At 40.7% G+C, this 20,332-nt stretch overlaps 3 protein-coding genes across 4 annotated transcripts; 2 read left to right on the forward strand and 1 right to left on the reverse strand.

The window, feature by feature from the left end:
• The first annotated feature begins 1,263 nt into the window (after window positions 1–1,263).
• On the forward strand, window positions 1,264–11,145 carry LOC107491623 (abscisic stress-ripening protein 2). Its single transcript, XM_016112507.3, has 2 exons — window positions 1,264–1,480; window positions 10,628–11,145. The coding sequence occupies exons 1-2, from the start codon at window positions 1,322–1,324 to the stop codon at window positions 10,808–10,810; spliced, it is 342 nt and encodes a 113-aa protein (XP_015967993.1). The 5' UTR covers window positions 1,264–1,321; the 3' UTR covers window positions 10,811–11,145.
• Window positions 11,146–12,805: 1,660 nt separating this feature from the next.
• LOC107491616 (uncharacterized) lies at window positions 12,806–16,219 on the reverse strand. The gene is made up of 3 exons (XM_016112499.3): window positions 15,129–16,219; window positions 14,333–14,496; window positions 12,806–14,223 (listed from the first exon to the last, which is right to left on the reverse strand). Exons 1-3 carry the CDS (start codon window positions 15,769–15,771, stop codon window positions 13,150–13,152), a joined length of 1,881 nt encoding a protein of 626 aa, XP_015967985.1. The 5' UTR covers window positions 15,772–16,219; the 3' UTR covers window positions 12,806–13,149.
• A 2,316-nt stretch (window positions 16,220–18,535) lies between these two features.
• On the forward strand, window positions 18,536–20,301 carry LOC107491617 (F-box protein CPR1-like). 2 transcript variants are annotated; one of them, XM_052261387.1, is made up of 3 exons: window positions 18,536–18,921; window positions 19,150–19,810; window positions 20,064–20,301. In XM_052261387.1, exons 1-3 carry the CDS (start codon window positions 18,577–18,579, stop codon window positions 20,117–20,119), a joined length of 1,062 nt encoding a protein of 353 aa, XP_052117347.1. In that variant the 5' UTR covers window positions 18,536–18,576; the 3' UTR covers window positions 20,120–20,301. The 2 variants fall into 2 exon arrangements, with proteins under 2 accessions (XP_052117347.1, XP_015967986.2); XM_016112500.3 differs by having other exon boundaries at window positions 18,536–19,810.
• The last annotated feature ends 31 nt before the right edge of the window (window positions 20,302–20,332 follow it).

A 20,332-nucleotide genomic window follows, 5' to 3' on the forward strand; every position in this document is an offset into this window, starting at 1 on the left:
GCCAACTCAAATTAATTAATTAAAAAAAATTTATACTATAATTTTTTTTAGGTATGTGCATGGGTCGGGTGAAATTGGGTTTGATGTGACCGAGACCCGGCGCGAAATATATACGGGACCTATTTATTAGACCAGAACTCGACACTAGACTCGATGAAACCTATATCCTTTCGAGTCACGATTATACCGAATAAAAACTCGGTGAAAATCGTGTCATTAACATTACATTACCTTGATACCTTCTTATATGCTAGTATGTAAAAATATCCAAATTTCCAAGACTCCAACCATTATTTGACATGGTAAATTTCACTTAAAAAAATATAACAAGAACCAACTCTTTTCTAAAATTAAAGCATAACCATAATCAATACTAATATTGTCTAATAATACCAAATATTTAAATCAATACAAATAATATAATATTATGCATTAATTAGTCTAAAATCTTATGCATTTTAAACATAAAATATTAACTTACAATCTTATAATAACTAATAACACAAAATATTAAGATTTATAATACTTAAATTCCATATAAAAATAACCATCATCCATCACTAATAACACAAAATATTAATTGTGTATGATGACCGGGCCACCGAACTGATTTCGGGTGACCCAAGCTATGGCCCAGACCCGACCTAAAATAATGATCGGATCTATTTTTGAGACCCTTACCCAATCCTAGATCAAGTAAAATCATACCAAATTAGTTCCTAAAATGTTAATAATTATTTTTAATTCATATTAGGTCTTAAAAATAGTTTATTATAGTCATTATATAAGTATTTTATTGGCTCCCTAGCGACACTCTTTAAAATTTTACTTTCTTTCTACTAAATGGACACAAATCATGATTAATGACGCTTCTTACTCTATATTGCTGCTAACTCCATTTGTTATCCCATAAATTATAGGTTATATCTAGCCAGTCTTATTGGGAGATTTTTTTTAATTATATGAGTAGCCGTTGACTAAATTGATGAACAAGAGATTATTACATTTTGATTTGTGCCAATACTATTGGTTTAGGCTGGTTTATTATTAGACTTTAGAGTTATAACATTCAATGAATTTGAAGAAATCATTAGAGATTAAAAGATGATATCTTTTGGACCCAAATTTTTACTATGAAAAAAAGGTATGGCCTACCAAGAAAGCTGCAAAGCAACCAGACCAAACAACCATTAACACGTTGGTTATGTTAACCAACCAATAATAATATATCATATATTATAAATAGGTATATATTCCCTTCACAATTCTCACATCACTCCATAACTCATCACTTCTTTAATTCATATTAAGCTTTTAGATCATGTCTGAGGAGAAGCACCACCACCACCTCTTCCACTACAAGAAGGACGAGGATAACACTTTTGAAGAGGTAGTTGACTATAAGAAGGAGGAGAAACAACACAAGCACCATGAGCACCTTGGCGAGCTTGGTGCTGCTGCTGCTGGTGCCTATGCCTTGGTAACTATTTTTTTCTCTTAATTTCATCATCAATATTAATTAATTATACTCCTATATATTATATATATCATTAAATATCATCTAGATATAAATTAATATTCTATATACATATCCTAATTTAAATTATTCTTTTAATTTGTATTTTAGATCATTTTTGTCTATTCTTCTTTAATCTGTTCAGTTTAATTCTTGGAGAGCAAACATTAATATTTAACTAATAAGTTTATTTATTATATGTATTGTTCAACTAATTGAATGATTAATTATCTTATTAGTTAATTGCATGATATAAAGGAAAAAAATAATGAGGTGTGTATTATATATATTACACAAGATCTGATCCTCAATTATGGGCACCGATAATTTTTTTTCTTAATTTTGGTTTTTTTTAGTAACATCCCTGTTATGGCCTGTCCCAAACTGAATGTGGGCTAGCCCGACCCAAGCACAAACCGACCTGAGCGGTTGGGAGCAAGGCATCTCGATCGCCGACCCGGACACGCGTTCCTGACAGCTGTGCTATAGCTGTACAAGGGAGGCTTCGAAGGAGGTGGGCCTGTCCCTACAGGGCCCACATCTGACACGGTATAAATGGGGAAGGACACATCCTTCCCCCGAGGTACGTCCTTTGCACGAAGTACTCGGAACATCCTCCTCGCCAGCCCGGGAGCTCACGACTAGGCAAGACCCCCCTTCCTATCGACAGGATTTCAGTCCGAACCGTCCGGTACCCGACCTACCGAACATTGGCGCCGTTTATGGGGAGTCGACCAAGCTGAATGGAGATCGTACCGGGTCCTGGGGACCACGGGCGCGCAGCAGCTCCCGAGGGAGCGGCCTCCGTCGCCTCACCCCGTGGGAGGATAAGATCCCCTCCCCGACGAACCAGGGTCCGGTCGAGAGCTCAAGAGGGTGCCCCTTCGGAGGAACAGGCAGTGACAGCGCCAGGATAATGCAGGAGTTGCGCCACAGGGTGCAAAACCTGGAGCGCCAACTAGCAGATCAAGTGCATCGTCAGCAGACTTCCGACCCTGACTACTCCCAATCCCCCGAGAGCCGGGGAAGAACCTCCAACCGAAGCTGAAGTCGCTCCCGGCGTACCTCTGTACCAAGATTAGAATCGGAAAGTAGCCGGGAGGATCGGCAACGCCCTAGGAGGCGAAACGATACAATCATCTACGCCCGGGGCAAACAGGCGTGTGTCATGCGCGGGGACCGCGGAAATGGGGAAGGAAGGTCCGAGAGAACACGGCAACCCGTCATCATGGGCGCCACCCCATTCCACCATTCCATCCTTGAGGTTCGGTTGCCGAGGCACTTCGACAAATCGACGGACATGAGGTATGACGGGACGCAAGACCCACAAGAACACCTAACGGCCTTCGAGGCCCGAATGAACCTCGAAGGAGTGGGAGACGAGGTAAAGTGCCGCGCTTTCCCGGTCACCTTGGCGGGTCCGGCGATACGGTGGTTTAATAGCCTCCCGCAAGGCTCTGTGGCCGGCTTCTCGGACATCAGCCACGCTTTCTTGGCGCAATTCACTACTAGAATTGCAAAGGCAAAACACCCAATTAATCTCCTCTGCGTGACCCAGCGCACCGGCGAGACGACCAGGAAGTATCTAGATCGGTTCAACAACGAATGCTTAGAAATTGAAGGGCTAACCGACTCTGTGGCCAGCCTCTGTCTGACGAACGGCCTTCTTAATGAGGATTTCCGAAAACATCTCACCACCAAACCGGTCTGGACGATGCATGAGATCCAGACCGTGGCCAAGGAATACATAAATGATGAGGAAGTTAGCCGAGTCGTGGCTGCCAATAAACGGCAACCCTCCTACAATCAACCTAGGCAACATGGTAACGGTGAAAGACAAAAGGAGCAGGCCAAAGACGGAGGTCCGAGCAAGGCACCTAGGCCGTTTCTCCGGGTAGAAAATTTCACCAATTACACCCCGCTCACTCTCCCCATCATGGAATTCTACCAGCAAATCGCCGAAAAGGGAATATTGACGAAGTCTCGGCCTCTGAAAGACCGTACAGGGGGGAACAAGGGCCTTTATTGTGATTATCATAAAGGCTACAGGCACCAAACACAGGACTGCGTCGACCTGAAGGATGCGTGAGAACAAGTAATCAGGGATGGCAAACTGGCCGAATTCTCCCACCTCATCAGGGGGCCGAGGCGACGACATCGCGACCACGACGAAGATGGTAAAGCCAGTCGGCAAAACGGCATCAAGAACCAGAAGACAACGATCACGGCCTCACCATAATAAACGTGGTGACCGCCAAAAACATAGTGCCAAAGTCGAAGTCTGCGCACAAGAAAGACGCTAAAGTTCTAGCAATTTCCTCCTCGCTGGCGCGAGGCTTCAAAAGGTCCCCGAACATTTCATTCGGGCCAGAGGACATGTGGTTCGAGGAGATCCCTGAGAACCCACCCATGGTCATTACGGCTAAGGTGGGAACCGGCCTCGTCAAGCGGATCCTTGTGGACTCGGGGGCAGACTCGAACATTATGTTCCGCAACGTGTTTGATACGCTCGGGTTACGGGACGCCGACCTCATGACTCACCAGCACGGTGTCATAGGGCTAGGCGACCACTTCATTAAACCAGACGGGATAATCTCCCTCCCAACCTCCGTGGGACAAGGGCAAGGATGGAGGTCAATAATGGCCGAGTTCGTGGTCCTACGGGACTCCACTGCCTACAACATCATCCTGGGGAGGAAAACGATTAACAATGTTGAGGCAGTAATCAACACGAAGCTGTTAGTCATGAAATTCGTTGCTGATGACGGATCTGTAGGATCCCTAAGAGGAGACCTGGAAACGGCAGTCGCTTGCGACAACGCCAGCCTCTCCTTGAGAAAAAAGTCTAAAGAAGCATCCGGGGTGTTCCTTGCGGACTTAGACGCCAGAATCGACGACAAACCAAGACCAGAACCAGAGGGGGACCTGGAAAAGTTCAGAGTCGGTGACTCAGAAGAGAAGTTCACGTTCATTAATAGAAACCTCCCACATGAACTGAAAGAACCCCTAGTAGAGATGATTAGTGCCAACGGAGATCTGTTCGCGTGGACGCCAGCCGATATGCCAGGCATAGACCCCATAGTCATGTCACACCATCTGGCCGTCAAGTCGGGCTCTCGTCCAGTGGACCAAAAGAGGAGAAAGATGTCCCAGGAGAGAGCAGATGAGGTGGCCAGGCAGACGGCCAGCCTCCTAGAAGCAGGTTTCATACGAGAACTAGACTACTCGACATGGCTGTCAAATGTAGTTCTGGTAAAGAAGCACAATGGCAAATGGAGAATGTGCGTGCACTATTTTGACCTCAACAAAGCATGTCCCAAGGACTGTTTCCCCTTCCCAACATAGATGCGCTCGTCGACGCGGCGGCGGGGTACCGGTATTTGAGCTTCATGGATGCTTATTCCGGATACAACCAAATACTGATGCGCCGACCCGACGAGGACAAAACAACATTCATAACACCCGGGGGGACCTATTGCTATAAGGTGATGTCGTTCGGATTGAAAAATGCAGGGGCGACATACCAAAGGTTGATGAACAAAATATTTGGAAGCCTCATAGGCAAGACAGTGGAAGTCTACGTGGACGACATCCTCGCAAAGACTACGCAGCCTGGCGACCTCTTGACCAACCTAGGAAGCGTGTTTACGTCTCTCCGACAACACGGCATGAGGCCCAACCCCCTCAAGTGCGCTTTTGCCATGGAGGCCGGGAAATTCCTGGGATTTATGATAACCCAAAGAGGAGTGGAGGCCAATCCCGAGAAATGCTAGGCAATACTTCAAATGAAGAGTCCAGGCTGTATCAAAGATGTCCAGAGGCTAGCAGGTCGCCTCACCTCGTTATCCCGTTTCCTCGGAGCGTCAGCAGCTAAGGCTTTACCCTTCTTCAATTTAATGAGGAAAGGAATAGCGTTTGAATGGACTCCTGCGTGCGAGGAAGCGTTCAGATACTTCAAAGAAATCCTAGCGACACCCCCGGTGCTCGAAAAGCCCAAAGTCGGAGAACCTCTGTACCTGTACCTAGCCATAACGGGGGAAGCCCTGGCGACGGTTTTGGTACGAGAGGAGGAAAAGGCTCAACAACCAGTCTATTTTGTGAGCAGGGCCCTACAAGGGGCGGAACTGAGATACAGCAAACTGGAGAAGTTAGCTCTGGCGCTCCTGACCTCTTCTCGATGATTAAAGCAATATTTTCAAGGCCACCAGATCGTCGTCAGAACGGACCAAGGTATCCGCCAAGTGCTCCAAAAACCAGATTTAGCAGGAAGGATGATGACCTGGTCCGTTGAGCTGTCCCAATATGACATACGGTATGAACCTCGGCATGCGATCAAGGCGCAAGCAATGGCAGATTTTCTGGTAGAAGTAACGGGGGATCCAACCGAAGAGACGGACACATGGTGGAGGCTCCATGTTGACGGGGCCTCCAACCAGACATCCGGGGGTGCCGGGATCATCCTCGAGAGCCCGACTGGGGTCGTATACGAGCAATCAATCAGTTTCGAGTTCCCTATTTCGAATAATCAAGTAGAATACGAAGCTCTTCTGGGAGGCTTAGCCCTGGCAAAGGAAGTCGGAGTGACGAGGCTGGAGATATGCAGTGATTCACAGGTCGTTACCTCGCAAGTAAACGAAAGCTACTAAGCCAGAGACTCGCTATTACAAAAATATTTGGAAAAAGTCAAGGAATTGAGTAAGACATTCGAAGAAGTCGCGATCCGACATGTTCCGAGGGAAAGGAACACCCGGGCAGACCTCCTATCCAAGTTGGCCAGCACAAAACCGGGAGAAGGCAACCGATCTCTCATAGAGGGCATGATGAAGGAGCCAGCGGTTACCCTATACCTGACAAGGCTGAGCCCCTCCTGGCTAGACCCCGTCACTAGTTTCTTGGAAAGCGGCGAGCTCCCCAGCGACGAGAAGCGCGCTAAAGCGTTGAGAAGGGAGGCGGCCAAGTACGCTATCATTCAGGGTCAGTTATTCAAAAAAGGACTAAGCCAACCCCTGCTGAAGTGCCTACATCCCGACCAGACGGACTACGTGCTCAGAGAAGTCCACGAGGGATGCTGCGGCCACCATATAGGGGGGAAAGCTCTAGCTAGGAAGCTAATCCGGGCAGGGTATGCCAATGATGATGGCAGAGTCTAAAGAATTTGTGAGGAAATGCGTGAAATGTCAAGAGAATGCCAACTTCCACAAAGCACCAGCTTCGGAACTAAGCCTATGAACGACCTCCCGACCATTCTCGCAATGGGGAGTCGACCTGTTGGGACCTTTCCCACTCGGTCCAGGGCAGGTCAAGTATCTCATAGTCGCCATCGACGACTTCACCAAGTGGATAGAGGTCGAGCCACTGGCCACCATATCCTCTTCCAATTGCAGGAAGTTCATGTGGAGGCAAGTGATAACCCGGTTTGGCGTACCGGAAACCGTCGTCTTGGACAACGGCACGCAGTTCACCGACAAGAAGTTCACTGAGTTCCTTGTTGGCCTTGGCGTAAAACAAAAATTCTCATCGGTAGAGCACCCTCAAACAAACGGCCAGGTCGAATCTGCAAACAAGATCATCCTACTAGGGCTGAAGAAGTGACTTGATAATAAAAAAAGCGCTTGGGCCGACGAGCTCGCCTCGGTCCTCTGGTCCTACCGAACAACCGAGCAGTCATCCACCAGAGAAACACCTTTCCGACTAACATATGGATTAGATGCGGTGATACCCGTGGAAGTCGGTGAGCCGAGCCTAAGACTGCTCCTAACAGGAGTTGAGGAAACAGTGGAAAAGGATCTTGTGGACGAAACAAGAGAGATGGCCCACTTGTCGGAAACGGCACTCAAGCAAAGGATGGCTTGATTACCAATTAAGTTATACTTGCCCATATTTTTATTATCTTTTATGTTTACCTTCTTTGGACGACTATCGCGCAAACGAGTCCCACGACACATGAACCAGAAGGCACGATGATACACGGCCCCGGGACTGATCACCCCGGGAGCCCCCTAGGCCAAGGACATAACAAACGGCTGTAACAAAGAAAACTCGACCACAAAGAAATACCAACGTAACGGTAAGGCAAGTAAATCGGCAAACAATGAAACAAGACCAACATAATAAACAAACAAATGTGCATACAAAACCAACCGACCCACTAACAGGCGCAAAAGTTTTGGTACGAACAAGTCCTACAAAAAGTTAAAAGAAATCACTTCTTCGGCATATCGACAACCTTCCCGTCTTTAATGGTCTTGAAAACACCGATTGCCGTTATGTCAAAGTCTGGAGCAATAACCTTCACTTGAGCCTTGAGAGCCTCTTCGACCGTGAAAATCGCATTCTTGCCTTGCTCTCTAGCTTCTTTGTGCTTCCCCTTGAACGCGTCGGCCTCACCTTGAGCAGTCTTAGCAGCTACCATGGCTGTGTCTTGCTCTTTCTCCAACACGGCCACTCGACCTTGTGCGGCACTCAACTGGCTCTTCAAGGTCATTTCTTGCTCCGTCAGGCGAGACATAGAAGCGTCGGTAGTTTTCAGCTTCTCTTCGGCCGACGCAGTCTTCTTCTCGGCGGCATCAAGCTTACTCTTCGCCCCGGTCAGCTGCTCCTGAAGCGTTTCAACTTGAGCCTTGAGCTTATTGTTGGCTGAGGTGGCGGTCTCGAGCTTCTGACGAAGCGAGGCCATACCCGAAAGCTCGAACTCAGTCTTCCAAGCTATGGCCGTGCCACGAAGAAGGGTGCGGTACATCCATCGTGCCTGTCCCGAGAGGTCGGTGCCATGGAAATGTTTCTCCATGCCGGGAAGCAATTGGGTATCTATGAACGACCTGGCATCGAAGTTCCTTTCCATAACGGTAAGGACCCCCTCAAGGCTAGACTGCGACCTTTGTCTCTTAGGAGTGGGGATGACGCTTAACTCCTCATCCTCCTCCCGACGAGCGGAAGACGAGTGCCTAGGGACAGCCACTTCCTGGAGAATGGGGGACACGGGTGTTGGAGTAGGAACTTGTTCTACCATGGCCACCTCGGGAGGCGTGGGTGCCGTCTGCGTCCTCTCGTCCTTGGGAGGCGTCGCTGATTGCTCTCCAGCCTCTTCACCTTCATCCTCCACCAAGAAAGTCTTGTACAGATTCTCGAGGCCAGTCACCTCTGCAGACATCCCCACTGCAAACAAAAAAGGAACACATTAGTAGCCGGCATACTAAGAAAAAGCAAATAACCATCCAAAATGAAGACACGACATGGACGACTCACGAATATAATTCTGGTATCCACAACCGACATCCCCTTGTAAGTAACCTTTATGAAAGTATTGGAGCTTGCCCCGAAACTCCAATAGGTCGGAATGAGACGTTCTTTCTCCAACGACAACCAAAAGGGATGACGACCCTTGACCGGACGAACCTTGAAATATTTATCTTTGAACCCATGCTAGGAGTCCTCAAACACGCCAAAAATTCTCCGCCCCTGGGCAGATCGGAAGGACATAAAACCCTTCATCGCCTTACCCTCTTTCGAAGGGTTCGTAAGGTTGAAGAAGAGAATGAAGACATCAACGGAGGCCGGCAGCTCTAGGAACTCGCATACCATCTCAAAGCAGTGAATCGACGCCCAACTGTTCGGATGCAGCTGCGACGGCACCACGAAAATCCGGCTCAAGAGTTTCATTTGGAAGGCGGAGAGGGGAATGCGAACCCCCACTTGGGTGAACATGGCCTTATAGAACCAAATCCAATCGGGGACCCGGGGAGCATGGAAGTTGAGCTCGTACAACCGCTCATGAGGAGCAGGGACGTACACATCGTAGTTGGCCTCCTCATCGGTACCCCCGCACAAGTAATTGGCCTGACGGAACTCGGTGAGCTCCTCCTCGCCCATAGTGTTTGGGAAATCCTTGAGGTCGGAGACCACCTAGGCGTACGGGTTGTAACCCGCGTCGGAGGTAGAAGCCCGAGCAGCCACGCGAGGCATACCTACAGTGGGGGCACCACTCGATTAGTCTGAGGTCGGGAACCCGTAAGAAACCCAGAAACTACGTCTATCAGTCTACCCTACGACCCGAACTAAACACGCCCGAGGTTAACATCAAATGAGGCTTACCCCAGAATGGTAACCCCCCTAAACACACCCTACTTAACGTTAAAAAGATGCCTATCCTACGAAAATCAAGCAACATGCAGCAAGAACGCGCAGTAGATATGCAAGAAGGAATCAAAATAGAAGAGAGAAAAGATCTGAGATTACTTGAATTAGTTGCAAAAAACTGGTAAGGGAGAAGGAGAAATGCACGAGGATGCTAGAGCGAAGTTCTGGGAATTTTTGGGTGAAGAAGAAGGAGATAGTAGAGAGGAGGTAGGAGTAAGAGTGTAAAGGAAAGACACCAAGGTGAAAAACTGTTTAAAACTGCCACCCAGGAAGCGCGAAAGGCTTGGGGACAAAATAGTCTTTGCTTATGGGATTCTTCAGCCCATAATGGACATTTAATGCTCTGCGCGGAGAACGAGGCGGTGAGCGGTTATTCCAGCAACGAACAGACGCGCGCAAGAGGCACGTCTACCCTATGGACGGCCGACTTGGCGACAACGCACGAGAGGAAAGATGGCACGCCACCAACGAGCCCTACGGTCGTTGCTGGCGCGTCAGGGGCACTGTTACGGCCTGGCCCAAACTGAATGTGGGCCAGCCCGACCCGAGCACCACCCAATCCGAGCGGTTGGGAGCAAGGCGTCTCGATCGCCGACCCGGACACGCGTCCCTGACAGCTGTGCTATAGCTGTACAAGGGAGGCCTCGAAGGAGGTGGGCCTGTCCCTACAGGGCCCACCTCTGACACGGTATAAATGGAGAAGGACACACCCTTCTCCCGAGGTACGTCACCTATCACTCACCCTTTTTCGCCTGCACACCCTATTGTTTGCACGAAGTACTCGGAACATCCTCCTCGCCAGCCCGGGAGCTCACGACTAGACAAGACCCCCTTCCTATCGACCAGAATTTCAGTCCGAACCATCCGGTACCCGACCTATCGAACAATCCCCACACATTTCTATTGTTAATTAATACAGTGGAATAGTATATAGGTTAATTAATTTTTTTTATGGAACTGTTGATTTTGTGACAGCATGAGAAACATAAGGCTGAGAAAGATCCGGAGCATGCTCACAAGCATAAGATAGAAGAGGAGGTTGCCGCGATCGCTGCCGTCGGAGCTGGTGGTTATGCTTTTCATGAACACCATGAGAAAAAAGAAGCAAAGAAGGAAGACGAAGAAACTCGTGGAAAGAAGCACCACCATTTGTTTTAAAATGTTTTAAGAATATTTTTATCGTTAATTAAAGAGTTATATGATAATTACAACAATAACCAAAATCCTAGGCATTATTATCATCACCACACCCTAGCCTTCTATTTTAGTTTCTTATATATTGATAAGCTTTTGGTATATTTATGTGTATTTCTATATATCTTCCAATTATTCACTATGCACTATCGGCTAGGGTTTCTCAATCATTGAGTTTGGAGTGTGTTTAATTCTTTGGTGTTAATTAATTGCTTGATATATATTTGTATATGTAATAATTTAATGTAATAATGTGTGCTATGTTGAATATATTAATAAAATAATAATATTGTAAAGTATAGTTAGAGTCTTTTGATTAGATTAACAATTTATCTTTTTTGATCATTTCTACAAGGCAATTATGTAATGAAGAGTTGAAGACTCCTGATTAATTATTAACCTTTCGATATTAAGATGGGTAGGAGTAGGACACCTAAATAATTGTGTTAGCTTTATTTATTTGCAAAGGATCCATTATTAAAACTACTCTTGAAAAAACTTTTAACACCATCAGCGCATATAATCAAAATATTCACTATCAAAAATTTGAAAATTAATTATTCAGTTTTTCTTACACTAAGACTAAATTAACTAAATTTAAGTTTTTGCCCATGTAGAAATAGACTGAATTTAAATTATTCTTCATTTTTTGTATAAAACATGATTGTTTTTTCAACAATTTATAACATATATATATAGAGGTTTAAAAATTAATCAAATTCATGATAATAAATTTGGAAATGATAGCTAAAATTCAAAAGAAGTAAATAGATTTATGTCTCTTAGTTCAAAATTAAAATTACAAATAAAATATATAAATACAGTTGTTGCACTCATTTTTGCAGTTGCAGCTTGCACTTCCTCTAGCCAAATATTTTTTCACCCTGTTTCCTAACTGAACGGATTAAGGATTGATAATTAATTTGTTACGGATCTAAAATTTATTTAAGAATTTATTATTGATAAATAAATTACTAAATATATAAATTCAAATTTAAATTTTTGACATTTATTTAAATAAAATAAGTCAGTTAATTATTAGAGCAATTTAAATTAATTTTTATTTAGTCACCAAAAAAATTAATTTTTTATTTTAGCCAATTTTGTTATTTATTCTATGCAGTTGAGACTTGAGAATGAGATCATGGACCCAAGGAAGTGTGATCCAAAGAAACATTGTTAAGGAAAAACAATAAGATAATGTTTTTTAGTCAATTTTCTACTCATTTAAGTAATGGGAGTGAAATTTAACTACTACTATAACTTTTCATGTTAGTGTAAAAATAAGTGTATTATGATGTAACTGTGTTGTGTATGAATGAAAGAAAGATAATAGAATAAATATTCATAATGATTTTCAAATAACTTTAATTTTAATATATTTTTATTCTTATTCTTTGATTTTTCACCGTATTTTTCAAATCGACAAGTTAAAAACTAATCTGCTCATATTTGCTTAAAAGGGTTAGTGAGCTAACCACTAAACTAACCCCATTTAGTTTTATATTGTTATTCTTAAATCTTTAAGAATTATCTTTGTGGGATGGATTGATCTTTCATTATTACGAAAAATAACTAATTTATTTTATAGTAATTTTTTTGGGATGTAATTTTCTTATTATAAAATTTGTTTAAAATTTATTTGTTCATATTAAAATTTTAATTGAAAACGACAAAGAGATTAATATGTTGAATGAAAGTAATTTTCAAAAATTTTTAATGAATAAAAATTTATTAGGGACTAAAGTGACTAATTTAATAGTTTTGGATTTGTAGAAGTGCATAAAGGTAGAATTAATTCTGTGAAATTAGTTTAGTTAAAATTGATTATAATTTTTTATTAAAAAAATTTAACAAGCTTTTACTTTTCTCAAAATCAATTCTAGAGGACACAATTAATTTTGAATAAACGTAATCATATATTTACCTCTAATTCTGTTAGGTAATGCAAACCAAATATTGTTCATCATATTGGCAAGTTCATTACATTCATCCCTGTTTAAATACAGAGCTTAGTTACGTGGTAGTCTTTGTTTTACAGCCACACAACACACATGAATCCTCCAAATCCTAAATTAGCATAGGAAACTAGGAAACATGAATGACTGTGATGAAAGGTAAACCTTGTATACAAAATGCAGCTCAGGAAATTAATTCCAGCACATCTAAACTCATTCACAGCTTAATTTTGTTACAAGTGATAATACAAAATGAGCAAAAGAACGTGTAAGCCAAACTGGCATTAAAAAGTATAGAAAGAGATAAAATGTAAATGTAAATCTACTTCTATCTGCCACAAAATGCTATGACTTGTGACATACCACTGCTGTGCAGGATAAATCACTGTCTATACTCCATAAATTCAACTCTTCAAGACATTTTTTAACGGATTCTAGTTCCATCACAGTTGACCAATGTACCAACTTTTTATCCTCAAAAGAAGATTTCCCAACTTCATCAGAACAAATCTTCATTCCAAAGGTAGTCTCATCAACTCTTCCAATCCTAGCACCACTCTCTTCCAATAATTTTTTTACCACATATGCAAACCTTATACCATCATCTTTTCTTGCCAATGAGTCTGCCATAGCTACAACCTTCGACACGAAGTCATTACTCCAAACTTTCTCACTCGAAGATGAGCTTTTAGCATAGAAGAAATCCAAGTTGTTTGCAACAAAGAAGTCCTTATTGAGATCACTGGATTCAAACAAGAGGTTAGAATTGAGAAGCATGTTTCCATTGATCACCCATGTGTTATACCTATTTTGGATACACTTTCTAATTACATAAGTCTTTGCCAAAATACTCTTGATGGCAACAGAATTGGGACCTTTGGAAGTTGATTTATACACTCCAACACTACTTAGAAATTGGTCCATATCAACTACAGGATGCCCCCTCCTTGCAAGATCAAACAAGAAGTCAGATGGAAGGCCCATAAATATATAATTCCTGATATCTAGCCTCTCAAAGTGACATAATAAGTTTCTAGCTACTGCATCTGATACCCCAACAAGATTAACTACGACGATACTATCTTGTTTCGGTAGAGAGTGAAGCATAGATCCAAGTTCTTCCATGTTTGTCACCACCTTGCTGGGAAGTACTTCTTTGAAACAAAAATCGTACCATTTTAAACTGCTCAGAGGCTGCATTTCCAAAAGATTGAAGTCAAGAGATCTTTCCTCAATTAATTGAGAATCAGGTCCAGCACTTTTTCCATAGTTTACTCCTGCATCTCTGTGGGAAACACTCAATGCTCTCTCATGCAGAAAGTTCTGGTAGATATTAAAGTAACCGTGGGATTGAATAAATTTAATGAACCAAGGTGTCCAAATTTTCTCCTCCATCTTCTTATACCATCCTGTAGTCACCTACCCACAATTTTGCAACAAAAATTATATGCTAAAATCAACAAATCTGAGAACTGGATAAGAGTGAAGAACACAAATTTTTTTTCTTACAGTAAAAAGGAAATATTACCATTCCCTCAAGAAAGGGCCTAATTCCCTTTGCCTTGTTTCCATCGTACCACAACCTGAACTCTTTCCAAGGCTTTGGAAAGAGAATTTGACCCCATGTGCCAACCAGTTGGTATAAAAATAGTTGTGTCTGGTCATCTAACTGTAATTTGTTTCCATGTTTACCTGCAGCCCCGAACCAATTATACCATCAGTACCCATATTAACATACACAAATAATGAAGCAGCAGAGAATAATTACTTAGGCAGCAGATAAAAGAAGAAAGTTACACCAAGTTGTCCAACAAACTGACAAAGTTCTTCCACCGTTATCAACTTTGTAACATCCATTTTCATTTTTCAAATAATCATCACACACAAAGAAAAAGGTTCAACTCCATTCCATCAAAACTCAAAACACCCGTGTCTCATAGATCAAATTCTTATACTCAGCATGATTGTCACCGGCACGGAATCCTACTGCCGGAAGTATCCCACTACTCAACTAGTGAAATTGCATGGATTCGCAGCTTCCATTCTCAATTTTTAAGCATCACCATCAGAATTGGAAAGTATTAGAAGACAACTTCTAAAATCAAATAAACAATCAGAAAATCAGATAAAGCATAGATGAAGAACTTTGCCATTTCTATGGAATCTACATGATTAAACCATATTCTTTCAATACATAAAACTTCACCTACTTTCCAAAACACACACACAAAACTAACATTTAAAATAAGTTTGCACAATTTTGAGCAAAATCAATCAAATGAATTAATCGTTAGAAAAACAAATAAACAGAAAAAACATGGTACCTGGGACAAACCTTGCTCTTTGCAACGAAACACCATAGATGGAAGGGCTATAATTGGAGGCATTGTAATAGAAATTCATGATCACTCCTTTCACGAACTCGTAATAGAGTGAAGAAACCTCCAAATCATCCTCCACAACGAATGCAAACTCGTCATCGTTGCTTGGCCACCACGCTTCCAGCCACTGCGCCTGCAAGCCAGCATTCAGGGTCCTGTAAAGCACAACTTTTTCCCCAAATTTCCAATCAAACGAATCGACGAACTCCAAAATCCGGTGTGATTCTCTAAGCTTCTCATCAATCTCCGATGATCCATTGGCGAAATGGTCAATGTAGATGTGGAGGTGGACGCGGTCGCCGAGGTAATCGGTGGAGGAGAGTGAGCGGAGGCAGCGGGAGAGGGAGTCGAGGCGATTAAAGGCGCGGACTTTGAGGATGAAGGTGAAGTTAGGGTTAGGGTTTTTCCGAATTGGGTTTTGGAGGGTGAAATTGGGGTTAAGTTCGGGGGCGGAAGGTGATGGAAGTGAAGACTGGTGGAATGTGTAGAAGATGAAGGCGGTAACGGAGATTAAGATAAGTGGAAGGAAGTGTCTTTTCGGTCCCACCATTTGCGGTAGGTTCGTTTGAGAGTGAAGAAGTTGCATCTAAGAGTGGCATTGGAAGGATTTCTGCGACTCTGATGAAGAAGAAGACACAGATCTCAAATCTCAGTTAAGACTTAAACGACAACGAACTTATGAAACGACACTAGCACAGACACCTCAAAACGACAGTAGTAGTGCATTTTCGATTTAGGTGATACTATGTGACCAAGGCATTTTGGCAATTAAATTGGACTAAGACCCTGGATTACAACTTTCTAATCCATGCCGACATCAGGAACAGCGGGTGGATCAGGAACAACTCCTAAAGCTGCATCAAAACGTAGGAGATCATAAACAGAGGAAGCTTGATGATCCATGATTGCAGACATTTCCTCTTTAAAACAAAACGAACAAAAAAGACCTCTTTTTATATAAAAGACTCTGACTCAATTGCTAAAATCTTAAATTGAATTGAAAATGTTAAAAAGTTTCATCATTTCAATTTGAAAACAGAAGTTTCCCATTAGCCATAAGGTATAATTTCATTCACAAAGTATTTTATATGCATTTTGTTTTTTGAAAAATAAAAAAGATGTAACAATCCATAAAATACCAAAAACATATTTTTTTGGTATAGGCAAGGGCCTCTGACGGAACCAGGCCCACCATGGTTCTTTTCTTCAATTTAACAAAAGTTTTTGAATAGGCCGTTGTCAATATAGTTAAATCGATACAAAAAAGGCTCATTTCTATTATTGTGAAATCAGTGATAGAAATAGTGGGGGAAATATACAGATACTTAAATACCAAAAAAGAAAAAATATATACAGATACTTATCAAATAATCACTAGTTTGGTTCTGTACCCACCTATGTTTTCATTATAATTGCATCTCTTTTTCTTCGCTTAACGCGTTCCACCAAGTCAACAAATGGAAATGGAAATGGAATTTGCCTGGAACGTATGCTTTCTTATATTTACATTTTAAGGTCTTTTTCTGCTGCTATCAAAACCTCATGATTAAAGAATTAAAGTCAAAATGACCATACAATTTGGTAACATAAACAGCCTGTCAATGCAGAAGTCAAGAGAAAATTAGTGGGACAACATGGTATTTTTGGAGTAGCTGTTACTATTGGAAACAAAATTAGATACTTGCAATCCGAAACACTATTATATTCATGTCAAATTTTACTTGATTAGATTGCAATGAAATTAGCATTGGTTCTGCATCCGGGATAACAATACCTTTAACAATGAGCCCACCATTTTTGTAATCATAAATTGATAATTGTGTTGTATGTATTTGAGAAGGGAATGGATTAATTCTTATTCTCTCAATTTTTTTTCTTTAATTCTTTTGTAAAATATGATCTCTAACAGTAATCATATATTTTTAAGTAGGATAAAAAAATATAAAAAAATATTAAATAATAAAAAATTATCATTGACAAAATAATTTAAAAAATTGAGAAAATTTATTTCTATTTAAAAAATTATTATTAAAAATTTTCTAATGACTTAACAAAAGAGATGGAACCAAATAAATAATTTTGATAGTTATAAAAATACTTTTTTTAATCCTAATTTCTCTCCACATTTACTCTTGTTTAGGTTAAAAACACTTTTTTAATCCTAAATTCCACTAGTAGCTCGTCTTTCAAGTATATTTTTTTCTCCCATCATATTTAATTTTAGAGTTTTATTTTTTAATTTTTTATGGTTAATTATGAGCTTTTTTTAATGGACAAAGTAAAGAACTAAATGTTTAACTATCTTTAAATTAAAATAATAAAATTCACGTATAATAAAAAGTATAAATTTAATAATAATAAATTTTTTATTTTTTTATTTTACCAATTTTTTTACTATATATTCTCTCAAGATTTTCCCCTTTAGCATCAAAGCAAAAATATTTTTTAAGGCTCAATTTTATTTAGTAGCATATTTTTTAAGTACATTTTTTTTCTGTTTAGATTAATTTTAGAGCATTACTTTTTTATTGTTTATAGTCAATTATGAGTTTTATTTTAATTCTAAAATTTTTTCTTTTCCTATTCCCATCACAATTGTAATTTTTTTTAGTTATATGTAATTGCAATAAGAATGTCTTGTCTTTGTATAATTATGAATATAGTTTAGAAGTTTTTAAGAATAAAAAACCATACAAGTTTTATTTTTTAAATATGTCTTTTATGTTACTTAATTAAAAAATTATTTTTTAACCAAATAAAATTAAAAATACTTTTAATATTTAAAAAAATTAAATATAAAGACAATTTACATAAATAAAATAAATAGGAGAAAGTGTTACGCAAATACAATATTCTAAAAAATGCAACAAAATTTCTAAACTATAAAAAATCAGACGCAAATATAACAAAATTAATTACATGTAATTCGCGACACCTTAACTTGGTTTTCGATTACACGTAATCCGCTAGACCCTGTCGCGGATTACGTTCAGAAGCTACAAATACATAAATTGCTACATCTTGTAACGGTTCATGAACAGATAGGCCCAAAGTGTATTCCGCGAGACCCTATAACAAATTATGAAGGAGTTGGTGTACTAAATAAATCATGATACCCTACAGTGTACAGCGGAGTACGTGTATTCAGATTTCGCGTTAGAGTGTCCGAATTACATATAATTGAATTTGTAAATTTGTTGCATTTGCATCTAATTTTTTAGAATGTTGTATTTACGTAACACTTTCTCTCGTCCGTTTTATTTAAGTAATTTGCCCTAAATATGATCTAAATGTTAAATAACTTTTTAAAAAATAAAAAAATACTTCTTGCGTTCCCTGGGTCCTCTGTTTTCACTTCTCAACGCAATGCATTTCATTTCAATTTCCAAGCATGGATAAGAAGAAGCGGAAGCACACATGGAACAAACCAAAACAGCAATCGACCATGAACAAGAAGCAACAGCAGAATGAGAATCACAAGAGCAAGAGCATTCACGACATTCTCCCTCTTGAGCTGATTCACAGAATCCTACTTAGGGTTCCTGTCAAAGATCTCGGTCGCCTCAAGTGCGTTTCGAAGCTTTGGAACACTCTCATTTCCGATCCCGATTTTGCAAAATCGCATCTTCACCTCTCTGCCGCACCCACCCATGTATGCCTCTTCATATATGACTACTCCAATGCCTTTTCCGTTGACATTGAGGCAGTATTTCACCGCCACACTGCAGTAAAAGAGGTATCTCTCCCTTTCAAGATGAACACACCTTTTGATTTTAAAGTTATGTGCTCCTGCAGAGGGCTTGTTCTCTTACACCGTGCCCCGCATTTTTTAATCGTATGGAACCCACTAATTGGATCCAGCAAAAAAGTTTCCTACTCTCACATTGTTTCTCGTAGTCGTCGCAAGTACTTTATGTTTCCCGATATTGCGCGTTTGTATGGATTTGGTTATGATGCTTTACAGGATGACTACTTAGTTGTTGTAGCTTCTCAGGATAAGAATGACCAAGAGCACTTTGATTGCTTGTCTTTGAGAACCAATTCATGGACTAATCTTGATTTTGCACTCTCCAAACCCTTGGGTACTAGCAACTGGCAATCTCGTGGGTTCTTCTTGAATGGCGCTATTCATTGGGCGTCTTTTAGATTTTATAGTATTCTTATATTTGATTTGAAGGAAAGAAGTTTCTCAATCATATCTATGCCTGAACAAGTGATGGGTTATATCTTTGGCACTCATCTCGTCCTACTAGGAGGGTGCCTGGCCTTGTATTCTAATGATCCCAAAAAAACTAACATATGGGTGATGAAAGAATACAAAGTGCATTCATCTTGGACTTTCTATCAGATTCCTCGTGGAGATGTTGCGCCTCTATGCTTATCCAATGGTAGTGACATTGTTGCACAAGATTCTGTTCTGTTACCTATAGATCCCTACTTAAGGTTGGCCAAATATAATGTCAGAGGAGAGCTCCTCCAACACAGAATTTCTTACGATCATCATCTGGCACATGTTAAAGCTCGTCCGATATCTATGTCGTCCAGAACAAGCTACATTGTATACACAGAGAGTCTCGTGCCAGTCCCCAGTGAGATTAAGGATAAGGATAAGAAGAAGAAAAATGGTATGTAACTATTCTTCTAAGGTTTGTACTATGTTATTCCTCATAGTCTTCATTGCTTTGTGATTAATTAAAAATACCTAGCAAGATGCATTATAAATCAAGTTGCAATCAGATGCAGGTTTTGGCTGTTTGCATTTATCAATGCTTATGGAATAACTGATCACTGTCTTGCTTCCTGAAGCCTATTCTTGTGGTGAGGGGTTTTAAGTTATTTCTTTTTTCATGTCTAATCGGTGCTTATCTTTTTTTATAGGCCGTCAGAATCAGAAGAACGATGTCAAACAAGAAAAGAGAACTAGGAGCGAATGACTCAACAGAGACACTTAATTATGTTGTAAATAAAGTGTTGGCAAGTTCTTCTGGAAGAAGCTACTAGAGAATTTTGTTTTATTTTGCTTTTGCATTAAAGTATGATTTCCCTTTCAACTATGAATGTAAAAAACTGGAACATTTGAATGAGCAGATAGAGTTTCCTCTAGTTATCCCTAAAATTTAGTATCGTTGCTAAACAGAGTATTAGAT

This window comes from Arachis duranensis, chromosome 5 (assembly GCF_000817695.3).
Source record: "Arachis duranensis cultivar V14167 chromosome 5, aradu.V14167.gnm2.J7QH, whole genome shotgun sequence".
In the NCBI taxonomy this organism is placed as follows: domain Eukaryota; kingdom Viridiplantae; phylum Streptophyta; class Magnoliopsida; order Fabales; family Fabaceae; genus Arachis; species Arachis duranensis.

What these genes read in the sequence shown, in the direction of transcription:
- LOC107491623 (XM_016112507.3), top strand. Translation starts at nt 1,322, where the DNA reads ATGTCTGAGGAGAAGCACCACCACCACCTCTTCCACTACAAGAAGGAC. An exon ending in CTGCTGGTGCCTATGCCTTG is followed by an intron (nt 1,481 to 10,627) that starts GTAACTATTTTT and finishes ATTTTGTGACAG; the next exon opens with CATGAGAAACATAAGGCTGA.
- LOC107491616 (XM_016112499.3), bottom strand. Translation starts at nt 15,771, where the DNA reads ATGCAACTTCTTCACTCTCAAACGAACCTACCGCAAATGGTGGGACCG. An exon ending in AAGAGCAAGGTTTGTCCCAG is followed by an intron (nt 14,497 to 15,128) that starts GTACCATGTTTT and finishes TCGGGGCTGCAG; the next exon opens with GTAAACATGGAAACAAATTA. An exon ending in GGCCCTTTCTTGAGGGAATG is followed by an intron (nt 14,224 to 14,332) that starts GTAATATTTCCT and finishes AATTGTGGGTAG; the next exon opens with GTGACTACAGGATGGTATAA.
- LOC107491617 (XM_016112500.3), top strand. Translation starts at nt 18,577, where the DNA reads ATGGATAAGAAGAAGCGGAAGCACACATGGAACAAACCAAAACAGCAA. An exon ending in GGATAAGAAGAAGAAAAATG is followed by an intron (nt 19,811 to 20,063) that starts GTATGTAACTAT and finishes CTTTTTTTATAG; the next exon opens with GCCGTCAGAATCAGAAGAAC.